General features: G+C 38.7%; 1 protein-coding gene across 1 annotated transcript in view; it reads left to right on the top strand.

Moving 5' to 3' along the window:
* The first annotated feature begins 4,445 nt into the window (after positions 1-4,445).
* ABCA12 (ATP binding cassette subfamily A member 12) overlaps positions 4,446-21,325 on the top strand; it is a 177,100-nt gene continuing 160,220 nt past the window's right edge. Inside the window, exons 1-2 of the mRNA XM_047722762.1 lie at positions 4,446-4,804; positions 20,809-20,902. Coding sequence (XP_047578718.1) covers positions 4,736-4,804; positions 20,809-20,902 — 163 coding nt within the window. The 5' untranslated portion in view covers positions 4,446-4,735. The remainder of the gene's footprint in view (positions 4,805-20,808; positions 20,903-21,325) is intronic.

Raw genomic sequence — 21,325 nt, 5'->3', positions numbered from 1 at the left:
CTTCTCAGTTCTTTACACACAGTGCGGTACACACGATTGGAGGCAGCATGACACAGAGATGAAATTATTGATAATAGGGGTTGAGATCCCCGCTGCTGTTCTCACCATCCCCACTTCTAACCGAGTGAACTTAGGCAAGTTATATCCTCTCTGAATGTCACTTCCTTCCTCTGAAAATGAGGATAATACCATTTTCTATGTGATAGCCCTCCTGTGATGATTTAATAAGTGCTTAACAACTGTTTGCTACTCAGTTATTCAGTAAGCATTAATTGACCACCTACTATAAGGCAAGATCTATGTTAAATTCCTATTACACAGTGATGAGTTAAACAAACATAGGCTTTATAGTGTAGCTGTTTATTATTATTAATGTAGATCTTCTGTTGATAATATTAAAGCAAATTAATGTGTTTCAGCTATGTCAATATCCTATTCATGGTTGGGCCTATTCCCTCTTGTCCTGGTCCTGGAGTGTACTACATGATGATTGCCTGCCAAGAATTGCTATTCCCGTGCTTATGGTTATGCACAGTTGTGCAGCCCTGGCTGAGCCACCGTTCTAACTAGGCTCATTAGGCGAAGTGACTTTGGAGGTGATCCTAAATAAGATCAACCTCAGGAGGTTAATTGTGCATGTCCAAAACTAATTCTGTGCATGGCTCAGTTAAATTTGGGCTATTTGAACTGTTCTTCAAAACTTGCCATTACTGGAATTTAGGAAATCAGAGCGCTGGAATCCTAGGATTAGCTAATTTTTGTGGAAGCTATTTCTTGATAAAGCTATATATTTTTTGGTTTTACTGTTAGTGAAGTGAGCACACAAAAACAAATACTACCTAAGTTCTGGTAGACTCCTTGTTTGATAAAGGGACACATCTGCTGATTGACAAGGAGTAGAATCACCAACATCAAAGAAAGGAAATAGAGGCAGATATTATGGTCTGAGACTTGGAAGTCATCCTAAAGACAACCTGGGTCTGCTGGCCTCTGACAGAAGCACTTGGAACACTGAGGAGTGAGGCAGATCATCATGATCCGGCCAAATAGAGTAATTTAACTTCTCAGTACAACTATAGGAATAAAATATGTCAACAGTTTATTGGTAAAGGTATTCATTCATGTATTGTGTATTGTTTTAATTTGCCTCTGTTTATTCGCCTTTTTTTTTTTTTTAGCTTTTTCATTTTTAAAAAACAGTTTTTAGCAACTGTATGTCCTGGGTATAGCTTATTTCTGATTGCTAAATTGTTCTTTCTTCCCTCAAGGGGGACTCCTAAAATATCTGCCCAAACCCCTCAATCTATAGTCAGGAATAGGGCACAAAGCTGTATCTTTCTCTGTGCAAAACAAAATAAAAAAGAACTCACTATCTTTAATGTCCTTCCACATTCTCTTCCGTTTCCTTTTGGTTGGTCTAATAATTGCCTTAAGTTCTATCCTGATCAGAGATTATGATTCCTGATTTACATAAGTTATAGCTTCCAAGATTAATGTCAGCTAAGGCCTTTTCTGAAATGAAATCATAAACGATGCTTTCAAAAGTAAATTTTAAAAGAAATTTGAAAACCTTAAAGGAGATAGTAGAAACAGATATGGTCAATACAGATGCCAGAATATAGATACTTAGAGTGGGGCAAAATTTGGAGGTCTCATTGTCTATGTACCCCACCTTAAACTATTTTGAATTATGTTTTGTGAAAGAACACCGCAGTCCCCAAGTAGGTGTGTGTGACATTTGGAGTTATGACACTGTGTGCCTTCCAGTATAAAGGAAAATCTTATATATATTAAACTCTTTTTATTTATTTATTTATTTATTTATTTTAAAGATTTTATTTATTTATTCAACAGAGAGAGATCACAAGTAGGCAGAGAGGCAGGCAGAGAGAGAGGAAGGGAAGCAGGCTTCCTGCCGAGCAGCGAGCCCGACGCGGGACTCGATCCCAGGACCCTGGGATCATGACCCGAGCCGAAGGCAGCGGCTTAACCCACTGAGCCACCCAGGCGCCCTCTTTTTTTTTTTTAAAGATTTTATTTATTTATTTGACAGAGAGAGATCACAAGCAGGCATAGAGGCAGGCAGAGAGACAGGAGGAAGCAGGCTTCCTGCTGAGCAGAGAGCCCGATGCGGGACTCGATCCCAGGACTCCGAGATCATGACCTGAGCCCAAGGCAGCGGCTTAACCCACTGAGCCACCCAGGCGCCCCTATATATTAAACTCTTAATGCATAGTTTTGAAATTACTTTGAAGAGATAAATTTCCTGGGAAGTCATGGGTTGTAATAAAATACATAATCATCATCAGGAAATTAGATGTAGTAGATATCGCTTCTCGGCCTTTTGGCTAAGATCAAGTGTAGATGTAGTAGATGAAGGTGTCCAGCCAAGAGAAGAGCCTGAGAGAGACTATAAACAAAGTTAAACCAACAACAGAACAACTCCATGATTACACTGGAAAGATGACAAGCAGCTACCAAGAGAAATGATTTGATACTTTCTGAGCTGACCTCTCACCTGCATCGGTCACATGGTGAGTCAGTACTTTTAAGCAAAGTGACTGGACTGAAAAAGTGACTCTGCACCTGTAACATCCCTTGACTTGTGGAATCACATCCCCAAATCCTGCCTTGACTTCCCAAGTGAATAGTATTTATTTGTGAACCAAACCATTAGTGAGTTGTAGACTATAACAGATGGTAGAGAAAGAAGGCAGGGAGCAGAAGTTCAAGTCTTCTTCAAAGCTTGAGAAAACCAGAAGAATCTTGGACACTGAATCCTGGGAGTGGTGAAGGAAAAGTATTACCTCCAGAGGTGCTCAGTGTCTGAAGCACCTTTTCTTAAACCTTGTTCAGAAAAAAAATCCAAGAGCCAAATTCTAGATATTCAGGACTGACTGCCTAATGGGGATTAGACTTGGAAAGTCTCATCACAGTTGGGACAGAGCCAAAGTTGAGGTAATAGGCATGTGCTAGCATGGCTCCAGTCAGCCCCAGGCTGGTTGCCATCAGCATTGCAGAGTGGGCATGGGGACCAGGAAGCTGAACCAGGTTTTGAACTCCAACATTGAAAGGAGAACTCACACATTGCTTTTACTGATTTCATGCATAGAACCTGAATCAGTCATGGAAAGGTGTGAGGAACAAAGGAGAGTTTCACTAGCCTTGGCTCAAATAGTCTCTTCAATATTTAATTAAATTCAGCAGCAGTTATTGATCATTCATCATTCTAAAGCATTTTGATATAAAATAGTTTATGATCTTAAACATTTGACAATCTAGTGGGAAAAAAATAAGAAATTCAGGGTCCTTGAGAGAAACATAAAGAACTATGTTGGATTTAAAGGCAAGTGAGAGGATATCCTAAGGGTATTTATCAAAAGACATCATGGAAGATGTCAGCCTGAGGATTTGCAGTAGGAGCTTAGAGAGGGGGGAGTTTATCCCAGGTAGAAGAGATGGCATAAGCAAGTCCAGGACCAGAAAGCAGAGGTATGTTTGCACATTGTAATATATATGACTTTGGCAAGCAGTCAAATATTTATAGTAGACTATTGAAAAATTGGCTCAAGCCAGATTGTGGAGGCATTGGTATTAGAGAGAATAGGTTGTCATTAAGGTGTTTAAGCAAGGTTACTCCTGGAAACCTTTATGCCAGAGTTCTCCTTCACATGTATCCTGAAATCACAATTAAAAGTACTTAATTAGAAAGTACCTTGAATAATTTAAGCATAGAGCCTTTTTATTTTCTCCCTATTTATGATAGATTTCTTTTACTGATTTGGATAGTCAAGTGCATTAGAACTCTGCTATATCATAAATTCAACTATGTCCTGCAATTATGCTCGTGTCTTCTTTAATTATAAAAGCCTGAAACAACATGGCTTTCCTATAAGGGATACATGAACCCCCATCCCCCAAATGAGGGAATCCATTGTATGTCATTTATGCCATCTACAGCCTACCTTTTATTTTCTGCACTTTGTTTAATCTAATAAATTATAACAGAAGGTGAAACCTAGCCAACATAGTTATTTCCCTCCAAATCAAAGCGTTCAGCTTAAGTCTAGGCATTGAGACTTTCTCCATAGGTTGATGTTCAGAGTGTTTTAGCTGAGCTTTGGCCTTACTGAGTTAAAACATCTTAACGACAATTTAAATATTATGAGTCACTGAGCCAAGAGGCTGTAAAATGCTGTGTCCTGCCTCTGCTACAGCAGACACTACATAGAAAAGAAGGCAAGAGAATGTAGGACAAGTCCTACTGGCCTGGCAGGAGTCCCACCTAATTCCTTATGACGTGTCCAATGCAGGTGACACCTTCTGGAAGGTGTGGATAGGCAATTAATTTCATGGAGAGTAGGAGGTGTGGTTCAGCTTTTTTTTTTTTTTTTACAGTAGGGCATTATCTGAATGATACTCATTCTCTCTTGAGGCTAGACTTCATGCAATAAGCAATAACTGGATGTTATTTTAAAATAAGCAAAGCCACTGACAGGTCTGGTCTGTGTTCTTGTTTCAGAGGAAGAGTTGGTTGAGAAGTGCTCCTTGGTCAAGGATTAAGCCAAAGGAATAACTGAGCAGCAGAAGAACTGTGGGTTTCTTACCCCAGACCTCAGGAAAGCTATGCCGTGAAAAGGCTTTGACTCACTGACACTGCAAGTTGGACAAGGTACCAGTTCTTCTGTGGAGTGGAGGAAAAGAAAGGAATTCTCTTGTTTGTGGTGTTTGAAGGATGGCTTCCCAGTTTCATCAGCTTCGGGTCCTCGTCTGGAAAAATTGGCTAGGTGTCAAAAGACAGCCGGTGAGTAGAAAAAGGGAAGGGGAGGTCCCCAGGGGCAAGACTCCAGGCAATCCTAAAATGTGATGTTAGTAAAGGTAAAAAGAGAAGAATTTCAGGCCATTTTCTAAAGCAGATATGAGATATTTAGAAAACATTCCTATATCTGTCTTACAGCTAATGGGGCAAGTCTAAACATACCCCCAAAACTGCTTTTTGGTTTCAGTAAATTAAAAGGGTAAACCAGGACATGCCCTGAGCAAAGAAAAGGCTATACTTTGTTGCTGGCTGCGTTGGAACTAGTGTTGAATTCTAGGTTTTAGGCCAAAATGCTTTCAGAACTTTTCTTAATAAATTTAGTTAAAAATGAGATGAAGGAAAATATCAGATGAAAGGAATAATAAATGGGCAGAAATGCATTTGAAACTGAAAGTGATGGAAAGCTTGTTTGAAAAGATATAGAAAGGAAATAGTTTGAAGGCTGTTGGCATAGAAAAGCTTCTACAAAATTTCAGTACCTAAAAATTATTTATTAGAAATGACAAACAAGAGTCAATATATGTGCCATGCTTCAGGAGTGTTATTGAATCACTTAACTTTACAGCTACAGTCTGTCTACTCCATTTATTGGAACATCTTTTTTGTGCTCTTACATTCATGTTTGCTTTTGAAATTACAAAGCCAGCTGTTAGAGCCTCATCAGATAGGGTGTAGGGAGATTGAGAAAGGAATTGGCTTCTTTGGGTTGTCACATATTCAGGAGAATGTTTGAAAACCAGAGAAATTCAAGAAGGCACTTCAGATACTTCATTTTAGAGTGGTAATTCCCAGGCTCAAATGAGTAATATAAATATCATGCAGATAATGGGTGTCCTAGAAACCAACATTTCATCTGTGTACCTTATCTCACTCTGAGTTTGATGACAGTGTCTGACATCTTACTTGAGTGTTCTGATGTATATATTGAAAAAGAGAAGGAATGTTCACCCACCTTTGTGAATGTGGTGGGTAGGATTTAAAAATCATACATTGGGGACGCCTGGGTGGCTCAGTTGGTTGGACGACTGCCTTTGGCTCAGGTCATGATCCCGGAGTGCTGGGATCGAGTCCCGCATCGGGCTCCCAGCTCCACGGGGAGTCTGCTTCTCTCTCTGACCTTCTCCTCGCTTGTGCTCTCTCTCACTGTCTCTCTCTCTCTCAAATAAATAAATAAAATCTTTTAAAAAAATCATACATTGATATGTGATTGGATAAGTGTAGGGTTTGGACATAAACTTTTAAATCATTAATATTTTTTAGTTAAATCATGAGTGTTCCTTTTCAGTTAGAAACAACACAAAATAAAACCTGCCGTAATTATTCCATGGTAGGTTCTGTGTGAAATTCAGCAGGAAAAGAATCTGGATAGGTGGATGTGATGTGATCAAGAGATGAGAGTTGGATTCTTGGTTCTGCCTCTCAAAACTGCCTCTCAAAACTGCATGACCTGAGTAGCATACTCGTTTCTCTGAGCACTGATTTTTCTCTTTGCAAAATGGGCCCAGGGTTTACCATATTTGTCTCAGAGAGTGGTAAGAACCAAATGTGCCAGTGTATTTCAAAGTGCTTTGCAAATGGTGGACACTTGGCACATAGATTATGGAGAAATTTGGAGTGATGGGTGTGTCATATTTTATTCAAAGTAAGGGTAAAAGGAAATCCAGGAGAAGGGATTGTGGGAGAGAGGAAGAAATACACAGTACAGTTCTTAAGTGATGAAAACTCACTAGTTAAAAATGAAAGCAGAGGTGCGCCTGGGTGGCTCAGTGGGTTAAGCCACTGCCTTCGGCTCAGGTCATGATCTCAGGGTCCTGGGATCAAGCCCCACATCAGGCTCTCTGCTCAGCCGGGAGCCTGCTTTCCCCTCTCTCTCTGCCTGCCTATCTGCCTACTTGTGATCTCTCTCTCTGTCACATAAAAAAATAAAAAAAAATAAAAAATTTAAAAAAAATGCTTAAAAAAAATGAAAGCAGAGAGGAACTGAAAACATGTCTGTCGTTACTGATAAACTGAATGCTGAGGTTATATATTTTCCTTACAACTCCATTTTACCTAAAAATTAAAAAAACAAAACAAAACACCTCAGGTGAATACATTTTTTTTCATTGAGAAATTTTATCTTTAGAAACTTTAATAAGTTCTTTCCTTATCTGTAAAGTAGCTGGGATATCAATTTTCTACTTTAGAGTTTTTCTCCATTTTAGTCAATTTCTGCTGGATATGGCATATTAAAGGAGATGGAATTCAGGCATGCTAATACACTTTCACCATGATACCTTGTATTATTCTTATGTAGTCAAAATCCCTAAAAAGTCCCTGGTAATTATACTTTTGCCTAAGGAAAGAAAATACATCATCTTTTAGCTCATTTGGAGACATCAGAGGATTCAGATCTTAAGACTACCTTGAGACCCAGGACAGGTTAAGTTTTGGTTGCAGGAAATGAAATCAGAAATAGTTCTGAATTTGTGGAAATACAGAGGGCCCACTTGAATCCATTATGACCAACTAGAGAGACACAAGAGACCTTTAGAAAATGGTGGTGCCCATTTTAGAACATGGTGGTGCCCAGAGGAGAAGGAAAAACAATCCTAGGTGGAGGGCAAGAGGGCAAAAAAAGGTACATCCATTCTTCATAGCTTAGCTTGGGCCAGCCCTATTTTCTGCCCTTAGAAGGAAGACTTGGGGACACAGTGGAAAGGATGTACATGTGGTAGGGTTAACAGGGAAGGATGAGACAATGAAGAGGTTGGAAAGTCAGGATTAAAGACATAAAAGATGTGAAATGAAAAAAAATTGTGAAAAGAGAAAATATAAACAAATTAAAAGAGAATGTGAAAAGAAGAGGTATATAAATTTGAGGAGGGGACATTAGTCTGTGTGTAGCAACTGGACTTTGTCATCACCAAGCAATTATTTAAAATGCAAGTGTTCTTATTTCTCTCATAATCTTTCTGAATGATACTTTATTTTATTTATTTATTTATTTATTTATTTATTTTTTTAAAGATTTTATTTATTTATTTGACAGAGAGAGATCACAAGTAGACGGAGAGGAAGGCAGAGAGAGAGAGAGAGAGGGAAGCAGGCTTCTTGCTGAGCAGAGAGCCCGATGTGGGACTCGATCCCAGGACCCTGAGATCATGACCTGAGCCGAAGGCAGCGGCTTAACCCACTGAGCCACCCAGGCGCCCCTGAATGATACTTTAAAAAGTGTACTTTTATACCTAAGAAAATAGAAATGAAGTTGTGTGACACTGGAAATTTATAGTCTTTAATGAATGTTAAAGAATGATCACCACCAAGACATCCTCCTCCATTGTATTTTTAAGAGATTTATCACAGAGCAAGATGGAGGGAAGGATAGTCTGTATAGGAAGAAGTTAGGAATCTACTAATGGAGAAACAAATGACGTACAAGGAAAAAAAAAACCCAAGAAAAACAAATATATAGTAAAAATAATAGAGTGGGGATTACTGAGGAAATACATTATAAAAATATATACTAGGATAGAAAGTGAGAAAAAGAATTTCAAACACCTATGTAATTTAAGAAATAGAAAGATACCGGGATAAGTAAAATGTTGAGTTTGGCTACAAAAAAAAAAAAAAAAAAAAAGGCAGGATCCTCGGTTTTGGAGGCGACTTCCCTCAAAATTGTTCTGAGGGTAAATGTTTCTCTTTAATTTTTTAATAAAATCAAATATCAGAATTCTGAACTATTTGGGATTATCTAACGGCCTTAATTTTACAGGGCCCAAGTGAGCTCAAAGAACTTGTCCAAGGTGACACAGTGAGTTTAAAGACTCAAAGTCAGATTTCCCCCGAAAGAGATTTATTCTTTTCACAACCTCCTGCTGCCTCCCTCCTGCCACTGAGTTGAAATTCCTTTTCCAACATTCTTGGATCCCCTCTCAGAGTTCAGCTTGCCAGTGAAGATCATATTTGCTAAAGAGGCCTTAGATATTGCTGTGTTTTAGTATTAATGGTTACATCAACTCTCAATTAGATGGCAAAAAAAAAAAGAATGCTAAAGGAGTGTGAAAAAAATACATTAAGCACCAACAGAAATGTTAGGTAATACAAAAAATCAATTAGATGCAGTTGCTATCCTGCTGGGCTTGTAATTTAATTCTAGAAATAATAAAAAAATGAAGATACATCCCACTGGAGATGGTTAGCAACAGGGAGGCTTACCTAATGAGATGCTAGTTAATGATAGGAAACTGAGTCCTGGCACAGCAGAGAGTGCAGGATCAAAGACTAGATAGTGCAAGATCGGAGTTTATCTTTCATTGAAAGATGATGAATTCTAAATCAGCATATCAAGGATTGACTTCAGATCTCTATAGAAGTGGAATCTAATTCCAGACTTACCAACAGAAGAAGGAAAATTACCTTGAGCTGTTTATTTTAATCTAACTATTTGGCTAGGGGGTCACACTTTAGCTCAGTTGGCAATAGAACCAGGTTTTCTATCACAGACATTCCCACAATGTGACTGATTTCTAATACTTTGGGTTTTTTTTTTTTAAGATTTTATTTATTTATGTATTTGAAAGAAAGAGAAAGCAAGCATGCACGTGAGTGGGGAGAGGGGCAGAGGGAGAGAGACACAGAAGCAGACTTGACGCTGAGTGCAGAGCCCTGTTTGGGGATCAAGCTCATGACCCTAAGATCATGACCTGAGCAAAAATCAAAAGTCTGCATTTAACCAGCTGAGCTACCCAGGTGCCCCTGATTTCTAACCCTTTGGCTAAAGTTAGATACTTCCTCCCCAGTCCCCACCTTGCTCATACAACATCCCCTCACAGTGTCTAGAAAAAGAGGAAGTGCTAGCTTTAAAATTTTGGAGAAGTTGGTCTATGCATGAAAAAAATGTTTTGATTTAAGCAATTTAGGATTAAACTGTAATCTCAAATTTCTAAATTGGATTAAAATAAACTAGGTTCTGAGCAATTCAGGGCAAATACCTGATCAAATGTTCCAGGCCCATTCACCTCTTCCAGATCTATACCATTTATTCCCTTAATCCCTTTTAATTGTCCAAAAAAATTTGGATCTACCTGTTCATATTGGTGCTGGCCACATAGCAGACATGCACATTTAGTTTAGTCAAACAATAAAAAGCAAATGAGGGACACCTAGGTGGCTTAGTCGCTTAAGCATCCAACTCTTGATTTTGGTTCAGGTCATGATCTTACAGTTGTGACATCAAACCCTGTGCTGGGCTCTGCACTGAGCTTTGAATCTGCTTAAGATTCTCTCTCCCTATCCCTCTACCCCCACCTCCCACTGGCACACTCTCTCTCTCAAAAAAAGAAAAAGCAAATGAGATGAAGATGTTTTAGAAATGAGAGCGATAAAAAAATAAATTAGCTTAAAGTCCTATAAAAAGGTGTTGTTTTACTATGCATCATAGAAAATTTACTAATCTCAAGGGGTGCTTGGTGGCTCAGTCAGATAAGTGTCTGCTTTCTGCTTAAGTCATGATCCCAGGATCCTGGGATTCTGCTTCTCTCTCTCCTACCCGCTCTTGCTCTGTCTCACTGTCTTTGTCACTATCTCTGTCACTACCTCTTTCTCTCTCACAAAGAGATAAATAAATCTTTAAAAAAAGAAAAGAAAGAAAATTTATCAATTTCCAAAAAGTATTATAATCTGTAAGTATAGATTTCAGAAAGTGTCCCCTATCCCAGTTTTTAGAAGAGTCATTTCTATGTATAGCAGTGTTCAGTAGCAGAAAGCCCAATTAACTGAGAGCTCTGCCACTTCTGTTTGCTTGTTTTGGGGGTGGAACTAAGGTTTATTCCAGACTAAAATACCAGCCTCTTACTTCAGAATGTGAACCTTGGAATATTCCTGTTACCACCAAGTAACAGTCATTCTTGATTTATGAGACAATGCAAAAGGAAAGGAACAGGGAGAGGAAAGAAGAAACAATGTACTTTATATGTGGAAAGCTGGGCAATTTTTACTTTGAAGCTTGTAATAAAAAGTTACGATTCTAGGGTCACCTTGGTGGCATAGTCCTTTGAATGTCCAGCTTTTGATTTCATCTCAGGTCATGACAGTCTCAGGGTCTTGGGATGAGCCCCACCTTGGACTCCACACTGAGCTTGGAGTCTGCTTGGGCTTCTCTCTCTCTGCCCCTCCCACTCATGCTCTCTCTTTCTAATAAATAAATAAATCTTTTTTTTTTTTAAAGTTACGATTCTAGGTTACAGGACAATCTTTAAATGATTTTCAATGAAAATCATTTACACTGAACTAATGAAAGTATAGTGATCTTGATCAAAGAGAGTTAGTACTATATCCTGCAGTGATTTGACTACACAGCTGAATGATTAACTGTGCAGGTGCTGAAGCCAGGCTCCCTGGGTTCAAATACCAGCTCTGCCATTTAATGGCTTATGGAATGAAGGCTTATTTAATCTCTTTAAGATTCTGATTTCCCATCTGCAGGAAGAAATGAGGTGATTATATTAAATGAGATAATGCATGTTAAGTATTTAACATAGCATCTTACATAATCTAAGCAGTCAGTAAATATGAGCGTTTATCATTTGGATGATGATATTGAATTGATACTAATTATAAGACCACTTGACAAGAATTCATCCTGGGAAAGATATTTTGAAATCATATTATCAGAGAATTGTTGAAGGAACTACCCCAGAGGAGAGGGGTTTCTGTCTATTCAAATACTTGCAGAATTCTCATGTGAAAAAAGGGGCCAAACTATAATGGATGAGTGTTAGTTTCAGGAAGGAATATATCACCTTGATATGAGGGGGAAAAATCAGATAATGTGAGTTGTCCAATAATGAAGTCTCTTGGAATAATGAACCTTCTAGTCACTAGTACCATTCGAGTAGAAGCTGAATAAGCCGTATGGCAAAGCTGTTTTCCCTAACTTTTGATACACCAGTCATTCTGGACGGACTTCTTTTCCTGAAATATTACACCCTCTTTCCATCTGTGGGTCTTCACACATATGGTTCCTCTGCTTGAAAGACTCCCACTTCTTTCTCACATCCCATCCAACACACATATCCTTTCTTCTACCTGGCCCTTTCTCATCTTCTAGGTTTCAGACTCAGTCCCCTTCCTTTATCTTCCTTTTGCACTCAATGTCCTGTCTCTTAGCATCATCTGTTACATTTGATTATAATTTTTTTAATGTTTTCCTTCCCTAAAAGGCTGAATTTTTAAATTACTCTATTCTCAGTACCTGGTACACAGTAGATGCTTAATAATTTTTTATCGTATTATGAATGTAAGTCTAAGACCATGATTCCGTGCAAGAGAATGGAAAATCTTCATCTGAAACATTTTATTTATTTATTTTTAAATTAATTTTATTTTTTATAAACATATATTTTTATCCCCAGGGGTACAGGTCTGTGAATCACCAGGTTTACACACTTCACAGCACTCACCATAGCACATACCCTCCCCAGTGTCCATAATCCCACCCCCCTTCCAACCCCCCTCCCCCCATCAACCCTCAGTTTGTTTTGTGAGATTAAGAGTCACTTATGGTTTGTCTCCCTCCCAATTCCATCTTGTTTCATTTACTCTTCTCCTACCCCCTTAACCCCCCATGTTGCATCTCCTATCCCTCATATCAGGGAGATCATATGATAGTTGTCTTTCTCCGATTGACTTATTTTGCTAAGCATGATACCCTCTAGTTCCATCCACGTCATCGCAAATGGCAAGATTTCATTTCTTTTGATGGCTGCATAGTATTCCATTGTGTATATATACCACATCTTCTTTATCCATTCGTCTGTTGATGGACATCTAGGTTCTTTCCATAGTTTGGCTATTGTAGACATTGCTGCTATAAACATTCGGGTGCACGTGCCCCTTCAGATCACTACGTTTGTATCTTTAGGGTAAATACCCAGCAGTGCAATTGCTGGGTCATAGGGTAGTTCTATTTTCAACATTTTGAGGAACCTCCATGCTGTTTTCCAGAGTGGTTGCACCAGCTTGCATTCCCACCAACAGTGTAGGAGGGTTCCCCTTTCTCCGCATCCTCGCCAGCATCTGTCATTTCCTGACTTGTTAATTTTAGCCATTCTGACTTGTGTGAGGTGATATCTCATTGTGGTTTTGATTTGTATTTCCCTGATGCCGAGTGATGTGGAGCACTTTTTCATGTGTCTGTTGGCCATCTGGATGTCTTCTTTGCAGAAGTGTCTGTTCATGTCCTCTGCCCATTTCTTGATTGGATTATTTGTTCTTTGGGTGTTGAGTTTGCTAAGTTCTTTATAGATTTTGGACACTAGCCCTTTATCTGATATGTCATTTGCAAATATCTTCTCCCATTCTGTCAGTTGTCTTTTGGTTTTGTTAACTGTTTCCTTTGCTGTGCAAAAGCTTTTGATCTTGATAAAATCCCAATAGTTCATTTTTGCCCTTGCTTCCCTTGCCTTTGGTGATGTTCCTAGGAAGATGTTGCTGCGGCTGAGGTCAGAGAGGTTGTTGCCTGTGTTCTCCTCAAGGATTTTGATGGATTCCTTTCTCACATTGAGATCCTTCATCCATTTTGAGTCTATTTTCGTGTGTGGTGTAAGGAAATGATCCAATTTCATTTTTCTGCATGTGGCTGTCCAATTTTCCCAACACCATTTATTGAAGAGGCTGTCTTTTTTCCATTGGACATTCTTTCCTGCTTTGTCGAAGATGAGTTGACCATAGAGTTGAGGGTCTATTTCTGGGCTCTCTATTCTGTTCCATTGATCTATGTGTCTGTTTTTGTGCCAGTACCATGCTGTCTTGATGATGACAGCTTTGTAATAGAGCTTGAAGTCCGGAATTGTGATGCCACCAACTTTGGCTTTCTTTTTCAATATTCCTTTGGCTATTCGAGGTCTTTTCTGGTTCCATATAAATTTTAGGATTATTTGTTCCATTTCTTTGAAAAAAATGGATGGTACTTTGATAGGAATTGCATTAAATGTGTAGATTGCTTTAGGTAGCATAGACATTTTCACAATATTTATCCTTCCAATCCAGGAGCATGGAACATTTTTCCGTTTCTTTGTGTCTTCCTCAAATTCTTTCATGAGTACTTTATAGTTTTCTGTGTATAGATTCTTAGTCTCTTTGGTTAGGTTTATTCCTAGGTATCTTATAGTTTTGGGTGCAATCGTAAATGGGATGGACTCCTTAATTTCTCTTTCTTCTGTCTTGTTGTTGGTGTAGAGAAATGCAACTGATTTCTGTGCATTGATTCTATATCCTGACACTTTACTGAATTCCTGTACAAGTTCTAGCAGTTTTGGAGTGGAGTCTTTTGGGTTTTCCACATAGAGTATCATATCATCTGCAAAGAGTGATAGTTTGACTTCTTCTTTGCCGATTTGGATGCCTTTAATTTCCTTTTGTTGTCTGATTGCTGAGGCTAGGACTTCTAGTACTATGTTGAATAGCAGTGGTGATAACGGACATCCCTGCCGTGTTCCTGACCTTAGTGGAAAAGCTTTCAGGTTTTCTCCATTGAGAATGATATTTGCGGTGGGTTTTTCATAGATGGCTTTGATAATATTGAGGTATGTGCCCTCTATCCCTACACTTTGAAGAGTTTTGATCAGGAAGGGATGCTGTACTTTGTCAAATGCTTTTTCAGCATCTATGGAGAGTATCATATGGTTCTTGTTCTTTCTTTTATTAATATGTTGTATCACATTGATTGATTTGCGGATGTTGAACCAGCCTTGCAGCCCTGGAATAAATCCCACTTGGTCGTGGTGAATAATCCTTTTAATGTACTGTTGAATCCTATTGGCTAGTATTTTGGTGAGAATTTTTGCATCTGTGTTCATCAAGGATATTGGTCTGTAGTTCTCTTTTTGATGGGATCCTTGTCTGGTTTTGGGATCAAGGTGATGCTGGCTTCATAAAATGAGTTTGGAAGTTTTCCTTCCATTTCTATTTTTTGGAACAGTTTCAGGAGAATAGGAATTAGTTCTTCTTTAAATGTTTGGTAGAATTCCCCCGGGAAGCCATCTGGCCCTGGGCTTTTGTTTGTTTGGAGATTTTTGATGACTGTTTCAATCTCCTTACTGCTTATGGGTCTGTTGAGGCTTTCTATTTCTTCCTGGTTCAGTTGTGGTAGTTTATATGTCTCTAGGAATGCATCCATTTCTTCCAGATTGTCAAATTTGTTGGTGTAGAGTTGCTCATAGTATGTTCTTATAATTGTCTGTATTTCTTTGGTGTTCGTTGTGATCTCTTCTCTTTCATTCATGATTTTATTTATTTGTGTCCTCTCTCTTTTCTTTTTGATAAGTCTGGCCAGGGGTTTATCAATCTTATTAATTCTTTCAAAGAACCAGCTCCTAGTTTCGTTGATTTGTTCTATTGTTTTTTTGGTTTCTTTCATTGATTTCTGCTCTGATCTTTATGATTTCTCTTCTCCTGCTGGGTTTAGGGTTTCTTTCTTGTTCTTTCTCCAGCTCCTTTAGGTGTAGGGTTAGGTTGTGTACCTGAGACCTTTCTTGTTTCTTGAGAAAGGCTTGTACCGCTATATATTTTCCTCTCAGGACTGCCTTTGTTGTGTCCCACAGATATTGAACCGTTGTGTTTTCATTATCATTTGTTTCCATGAATTTTTTCAATTCTTCTTTAATTTCCTGGTTGACCCATTCATTCGTTAGAAGGATGCTGTTTAGTCTCCATGTATTTGGGTTCTTTCCAAATTTCCTCTTGTGATTGAGTTCTAGCTTCAGAGCATTGTGGTCTGAAAATATGCAGGGAATGATTCCAATCTTTTGATAACGGTTGAGACCTGATTTAGGACCAAGAATGTGATCTATTCTGGAGAATGTTCCATGTGCACTAGAGAAGAATGTGTATTCTGTTGCTTTGGGATGAAAAGTTCTGAATATATCTGTGATGTCCATCTGGTCCAGTGTGTCATTTAAGGCCTTGATTTCCTTGTTGATCTTTTGCTTGGATGATCTGTCCTTTTCAGTGAGGGGAGTGTTAAATTCCCCTACTATTATTGTATTATTGTCGATATGTTTCTTTGATTTTGTTATTAATTGGTTTATATAGTTGGCTGCTCCCACATTAGGGGCATAGATATTTAAAATTGTTAGATCTTCTTGTTGGATAGTTCCTTTGAGTATGATATAGTGTCCTTCCTCATCTCTTATTGTAGTCTTTGGCTTAAAATCTAATTGATCTGATATAAGGATTGCCACTCCTGCTTTCTTCTGATGTCCATTAGCATGGTAAATTCTTTTCCACCCCCTCACTTTAAATCTGGAGGTGTCTTTGGGTTTAAGATGAGTTTCTTGTAGGCAACATATAGATGGGTTTTGTTTTTTTATCCATTCTGATACCCTGTGTCTTTTGATTGGGGCATTTAGCCCATTAACATTCAGGGTAAGTATTAAGAGATATGAATTTAGTGCCATTGTATTGCCTGTAAGGTGACTGTTATTGTATATTGTCTCTGTTTCTTTCTGATCTACTACTTTTAGGGTCTCTCTTTGCTTAGAGGACTAGCCTTTCTCTGGGCCTCAGAAAAGGATTTTCAGGCACCCAATTTTTCCGTAAGGGAAAGGGAGGAGAAAGAGGACAGAATGGGACATCTTAATGGGAATAATCCCTGGATAAATAAGAGACGAACTACTTAGTGTGCATATGCCTTTAGATGTCAAGAATGCGGGGAAGGGGTGGGACACAAAAATGAGGTAGAGACAAATGTGAGATAATTAAAATATTAGCAAAAATATGAAACTTCTGAAAACTGCTTTTCCCTTAGTTTTCAAGAGCCCCAATATCTATATGTGTACAATCAATAATCAGCCCTTTCCTGAACAAACAAAAAGGAGTCATGGCTCATTGATTTAGTATTTGGATACTTGACACTGCATTTGCTTCTAGGTGGTTTATGATAATATTTAGAATGGTGTTGGGAGCAATCCTGCTGCTATGAAAATTTAAATTTTGTTTATTTCTTGCTTTTGTGATTAACTTGTCAACCTTAACATTCCCAAGATCACAGTGTGGAGGGCTTCGTGTTTATTATCCTTCTAAAATGCAGTATGCAGAAATGTTCTCCAAACCTCTCTGACCTAAAAATCCCAGGGGAAATCTTTCAATAATAGAGTGCTTATAGGCTTGCTGTAGTTTTTTACCTATAATAGAGTCCAGATTTCTTAAACTGTTCTGATACAATTTGGATTTTTGTCTGGATTTAAATCATGTCTAAAATTAATTTCATTGTCAAAACATCCTCATGGAACCATCAAATTAGATCAATTGAGAGATAATTCAAAGATATCCCATGACATATGCCCTTTATTTGAATGTGAGTGTACATTTGTGTTGGTCCAGTTGGTCCCAGTTGCTCACTGAATTCTCATGAGGTTGCTCTAGAAAATGAATAGGTGCTCCTGAAAGTAACTGTGGGGCACTAAACTTATTCAGAATATATATATATTTTTTTAAGAATAACTATGTCTTCAAATATAAAGCCAAGAAATCCACAAACATTAAATTTTTAAACCCTCGTTCTTCATAGTCTACATTTCAAATGAGTCATACAGAATAAAAATGGTACCTGCATCTAGGTCTTTGAAGAGCAGACTCTAATTTTTTTTTTAAAGATTTTATTTATTTATTTGACAGCCAGAGATCACAAGTAGCCAGAGAGGCAGGCAGAGAGAGAAAGTGGAGGAAGCAGGCTCCCCGCTGAGCAGAGAGCCCAATTCGGGGCTCGATCCCAGGACACTGAGATCATGACCTGAGCTGAAGGCAGAGGCTTAACCCACTGAGCCACCCAGGCACCCCCAGACTCTAATTTTTGAATGTATCAGAGACTAGGCTAGAATAACACATCTTACATTTCTACAACACTCATATTTTTCTTTTTCTTTCCTTTCCTTTTTTTTTTTTTTTTAAAGATTTTTACTTATTGGACAGAGAGAGACACAGCAATAGAGGGAACACAAGCAGGGAGAGTGGGAGAGGGAGAGGCAGGCTTCCCGCTGAGCAGAGAGAGCCAGATGCGGGACTCGATCCCAGGACTCTAGGATCATGACCTAAGCCAAAGGCAGACACTTAACAACTGAGCCACCTGGGCACCCCTCTCATATTTTTCTGATATACTTTCTGTAAGGCATTATTTTTTCCTCAGAGTAGGATGATAATTAAAACAAAAAAATCTAGCCTAAATATCTTGATATTCAGATCCTTGTTCCCTGCTCTGCTTTCCAACTGGGTATTGACTGTGGATAAGTTAATGGATAAGGCTGTGCTAATCTTCTGCACCACAGAGAATAAGAAAGAAAGTTGGAGGGCACCTGGGTGGATCAGATGGTTAAGTGTCTGCCTTCAGCTCCAGTCATGATCCCAGGTCCTGGGATCGAGTCCTGCATCGGGCTCTCTGCTCAGCAGAGAGCATGTCTTTCCCTCTCCCTCTGCTGCTTCCCCTGCTTGGGCTCTATCATTGTCTCTGTCAAATAAATAAATAAAAATTCTTTAAAAAAAAGTTGGATCAGGTCAGTCTTCTTAGCCTCTTTGTGCCATGGATGTCTTTGGTAGCCTGGTAAAAGCCTAGGGTCCTCCTAAGAATAGTGCTTTGAAATCAATAAAGTAAATAGAATTGCAAATAAAACCGATTCTACTGAAATTCAGTCATTAAGGTACTAAAAAACAAATGTATGATATGGTAGCACGTGTTTCTTAATTATAACACTAAATAAATAAGTAAATATGGTAAACCTGTAACTACTATAATTTTTGTCGCTCCGACTAGAAGCAGACCTTTGAGGTATCTGCGACAATACTAATATGATTTGATATTTGTGACAAAGTCACAGGCACTTCCAAGAGCATTATGGGTTGTTGCCTACATTTGTCATTAATGGAAACGCTAAATTTCAATCAAATAGTGGAGAAAATAAAAATGTATTTTTTTTCCTGTCCAAGTTTTTAAATGCCCTGAATTCTATCCATTCATTTGAAGGAACTTTCCAACAGAAATATTCTAGGACTTTATCTACAGTCCTGCTAGTTAGGTAAGGTGGCATACATTTAGAACTGCTGTACTCCAAGTGTGGTTCACGGACAGCAGCAGCAGCAGCAGCACCCACCTGCAGCTTGTGAGAAATGCAGAATCTCTCTGCCCAACCTCAGATCTTCTGAGTCTGAGTTGGCATGTTTCCAAGATCCCTTGGTGATCTGGTATGCACATTAATGCTTGAGAAGCACTGCTACAGATGTAGCTGTTCAGCCTCTCTGGGACCTTTTCAGCTGTGATCAGACCAAGTATCCTCGGGTTTCTCCCACTTGCTAAAAATATACCCTTAAATCTGCAGTCCAAGAAGTTGGTTACAGGCCTTTCAGCAAGAACAGCAGTACTGTAGACACTCAATGGAGATTTTCATAGTCAACTTAAGGATCAATAATTGAACAGATCTAGATTGTTTTGGAGATTTAAGGAGCCTCAGGCAGTAGTTTGAGATTTGTCAGAAGCCTATCGTCTCTGAAGTGGTGGGGAGTGGAGGAGAAGTGGTAACAAGTCTGCATAACCAGGCAGAAACATAGTTCCAAGCTGAACTTTATTAAGTACAGGGGAAGCAGGAGAGGGAAGTTCTTGTCTCATGGAGTCCGAGAATGAATCTGGCCAACAGAGGAGAATGAGCAAAGCGATAGGACTTTATTCAAGAAGGAGACAGAAAAAGATCTCAAGAGTGAGAGGCATCCTGACCAGGTTTCCAACATGGGCCTTCACTGACAGTCTTTTATTCAGAACTGACCAGGGAGCTTATGGTCTTACCATTCTTGGAAGGTCTTGGCTCGAGTAACGACTGGTGATAACATCTTTAATGGCTTACTTCTCCTTTGGGGTCTGGTCATTCTTTGTGGTCAAGATGTGACTGCCATAAAAAGAACCGAGAACCCACCTCTGACGTCTAGGGCAGGGTCATCTGGTTTATTCCCTTATCTCTGGTTTCCTTAAGTCTTAGGATTTCAGGGACTTTTGTGAGCTTAGTCATGAAGTCCCCTACCTATCCCCCCTTCCTAACCCTGCTGGTCCCTTACTCATTGGTGGTGTTTGTTCTGTAGGGTTTGGTTTGAGCACTGTAACTGTTTGTGTAGCACAGTTGATCTTGAGAATACGTGTTTTTCACTGCTTTGGAGCCAGTTTTAATACATATGTAAAATATTAAGTATACATCTTATGAACTGAATCATGTCTATGTGGGGAGAGAAGCCATTCCTGAAGTGTCTTATGGTGAAATCCTCTAATAGAAATTTTGATGCAGTGTACATTTGTTGAGCATCTGTTTTGTAGCAGTTGAAATTCAGAAATAAGGAAGACACTTCCTGCCATAAAAGAATTGCCAATTTATTAAAGCCAAGAAAAAAAAAAAGTAGGTATATAGATGATAAGAGTATAAGTGCTATGATAAAAGCAGACACGAGATACTATTTATAGCGGCACTACTTATAGTACATAGACCATTACGTTCCCATTTACTCATCTACTTATTGACCCATTTATTCATTCATTCCTTTACGCATGTGTATCATACACAAATCTCTATGGCTAACTCTAGAATCCTGACATTGGAAGTGGTAGGCAAGATAGGTCTAGGTTGGGATTATTTTGGGGTTTTGTGTGCCCTGTTTAGAATGTTGAACCTTATCCAACAAGCAACTAAAGATTTTGAAGTAGGGAAATTACTGATGAGATTTGAATTTTAAGATCATCATTCTTGGGACAGTCATGAGAGGTGACTCTAAAGGGGGCTTCAGAAGCTCATTTTAAGGACAAAAGCATTCTTGTGTTCACTTCAGGTTCTCCTGTAGTCTTAAAAATCTCTCATTCCCTTCTAATTAATAGTATTTACAAGCAAATATCTGGTTTGTGTTGGACTTTTATCTGTTGTACTTCTTGCCATTTAGTTCAGCAATATAATTAACTTTTTTTTTTTCCTGTTGTTATTTTGCAGCTTTGGACCCTTGTCTTGATTTTATGGCCAGTCATTATTTTCATAATTTTGGCTGTTACCCGGACCAAATTTCCTCCAACAGCAAAACCAACTTGTAAGTAAATGAGATTTGTTTCCCTAATTTTGGGATTATTATTTTTTTTTCTTTTAAAGACTTATTTATTTGAGAGAGAGTAAGAAAGGGAGAGAGCTTGTGTGTGCACAGTGGGGTGGGGAAGAGGGAGAAGGAGAGAGAATCCCAAGCAGATTCCTCACTGGGTGTGGAACCTGACACGGTGCTCAAGATCGTGACCCTGAGATCATGATCTTAGCCAAAATCAAGAGTTGGACACTTAACTGACTGTGTCACCCCTAAGTTTGGGATTCTAGGTAAAATTTATTTCGATACCTCCTTAATGTTTTTTTCTAAAATTTTAGTAGTGTTTCCACTTGGAAGTATTTGTATAAATAAATACTTAGCCTGTTTTTTTCCTCCAGCTTTTTGAATCAGAAAGGTGAGCCTGTAATATTTATCTAA

The sequence above is a fragment of the Lutra lutra genome, chromosome 3 (genome assembly GCF_902655055.1).
Source record: "Lutra lutra chromosome 3, mLutLut1.2, whole genome shotgun sequence".
Taxonomy (NCBI): domain Eukaryota; kingdom Metazoa; phylum Chordata; class Mammalia; order Carnivora; family Mustelidae; genus Lutra; species Lutra lutra.
This window is presented reverse-complemented; position numbering and strand designations above follow the sequence as displayed.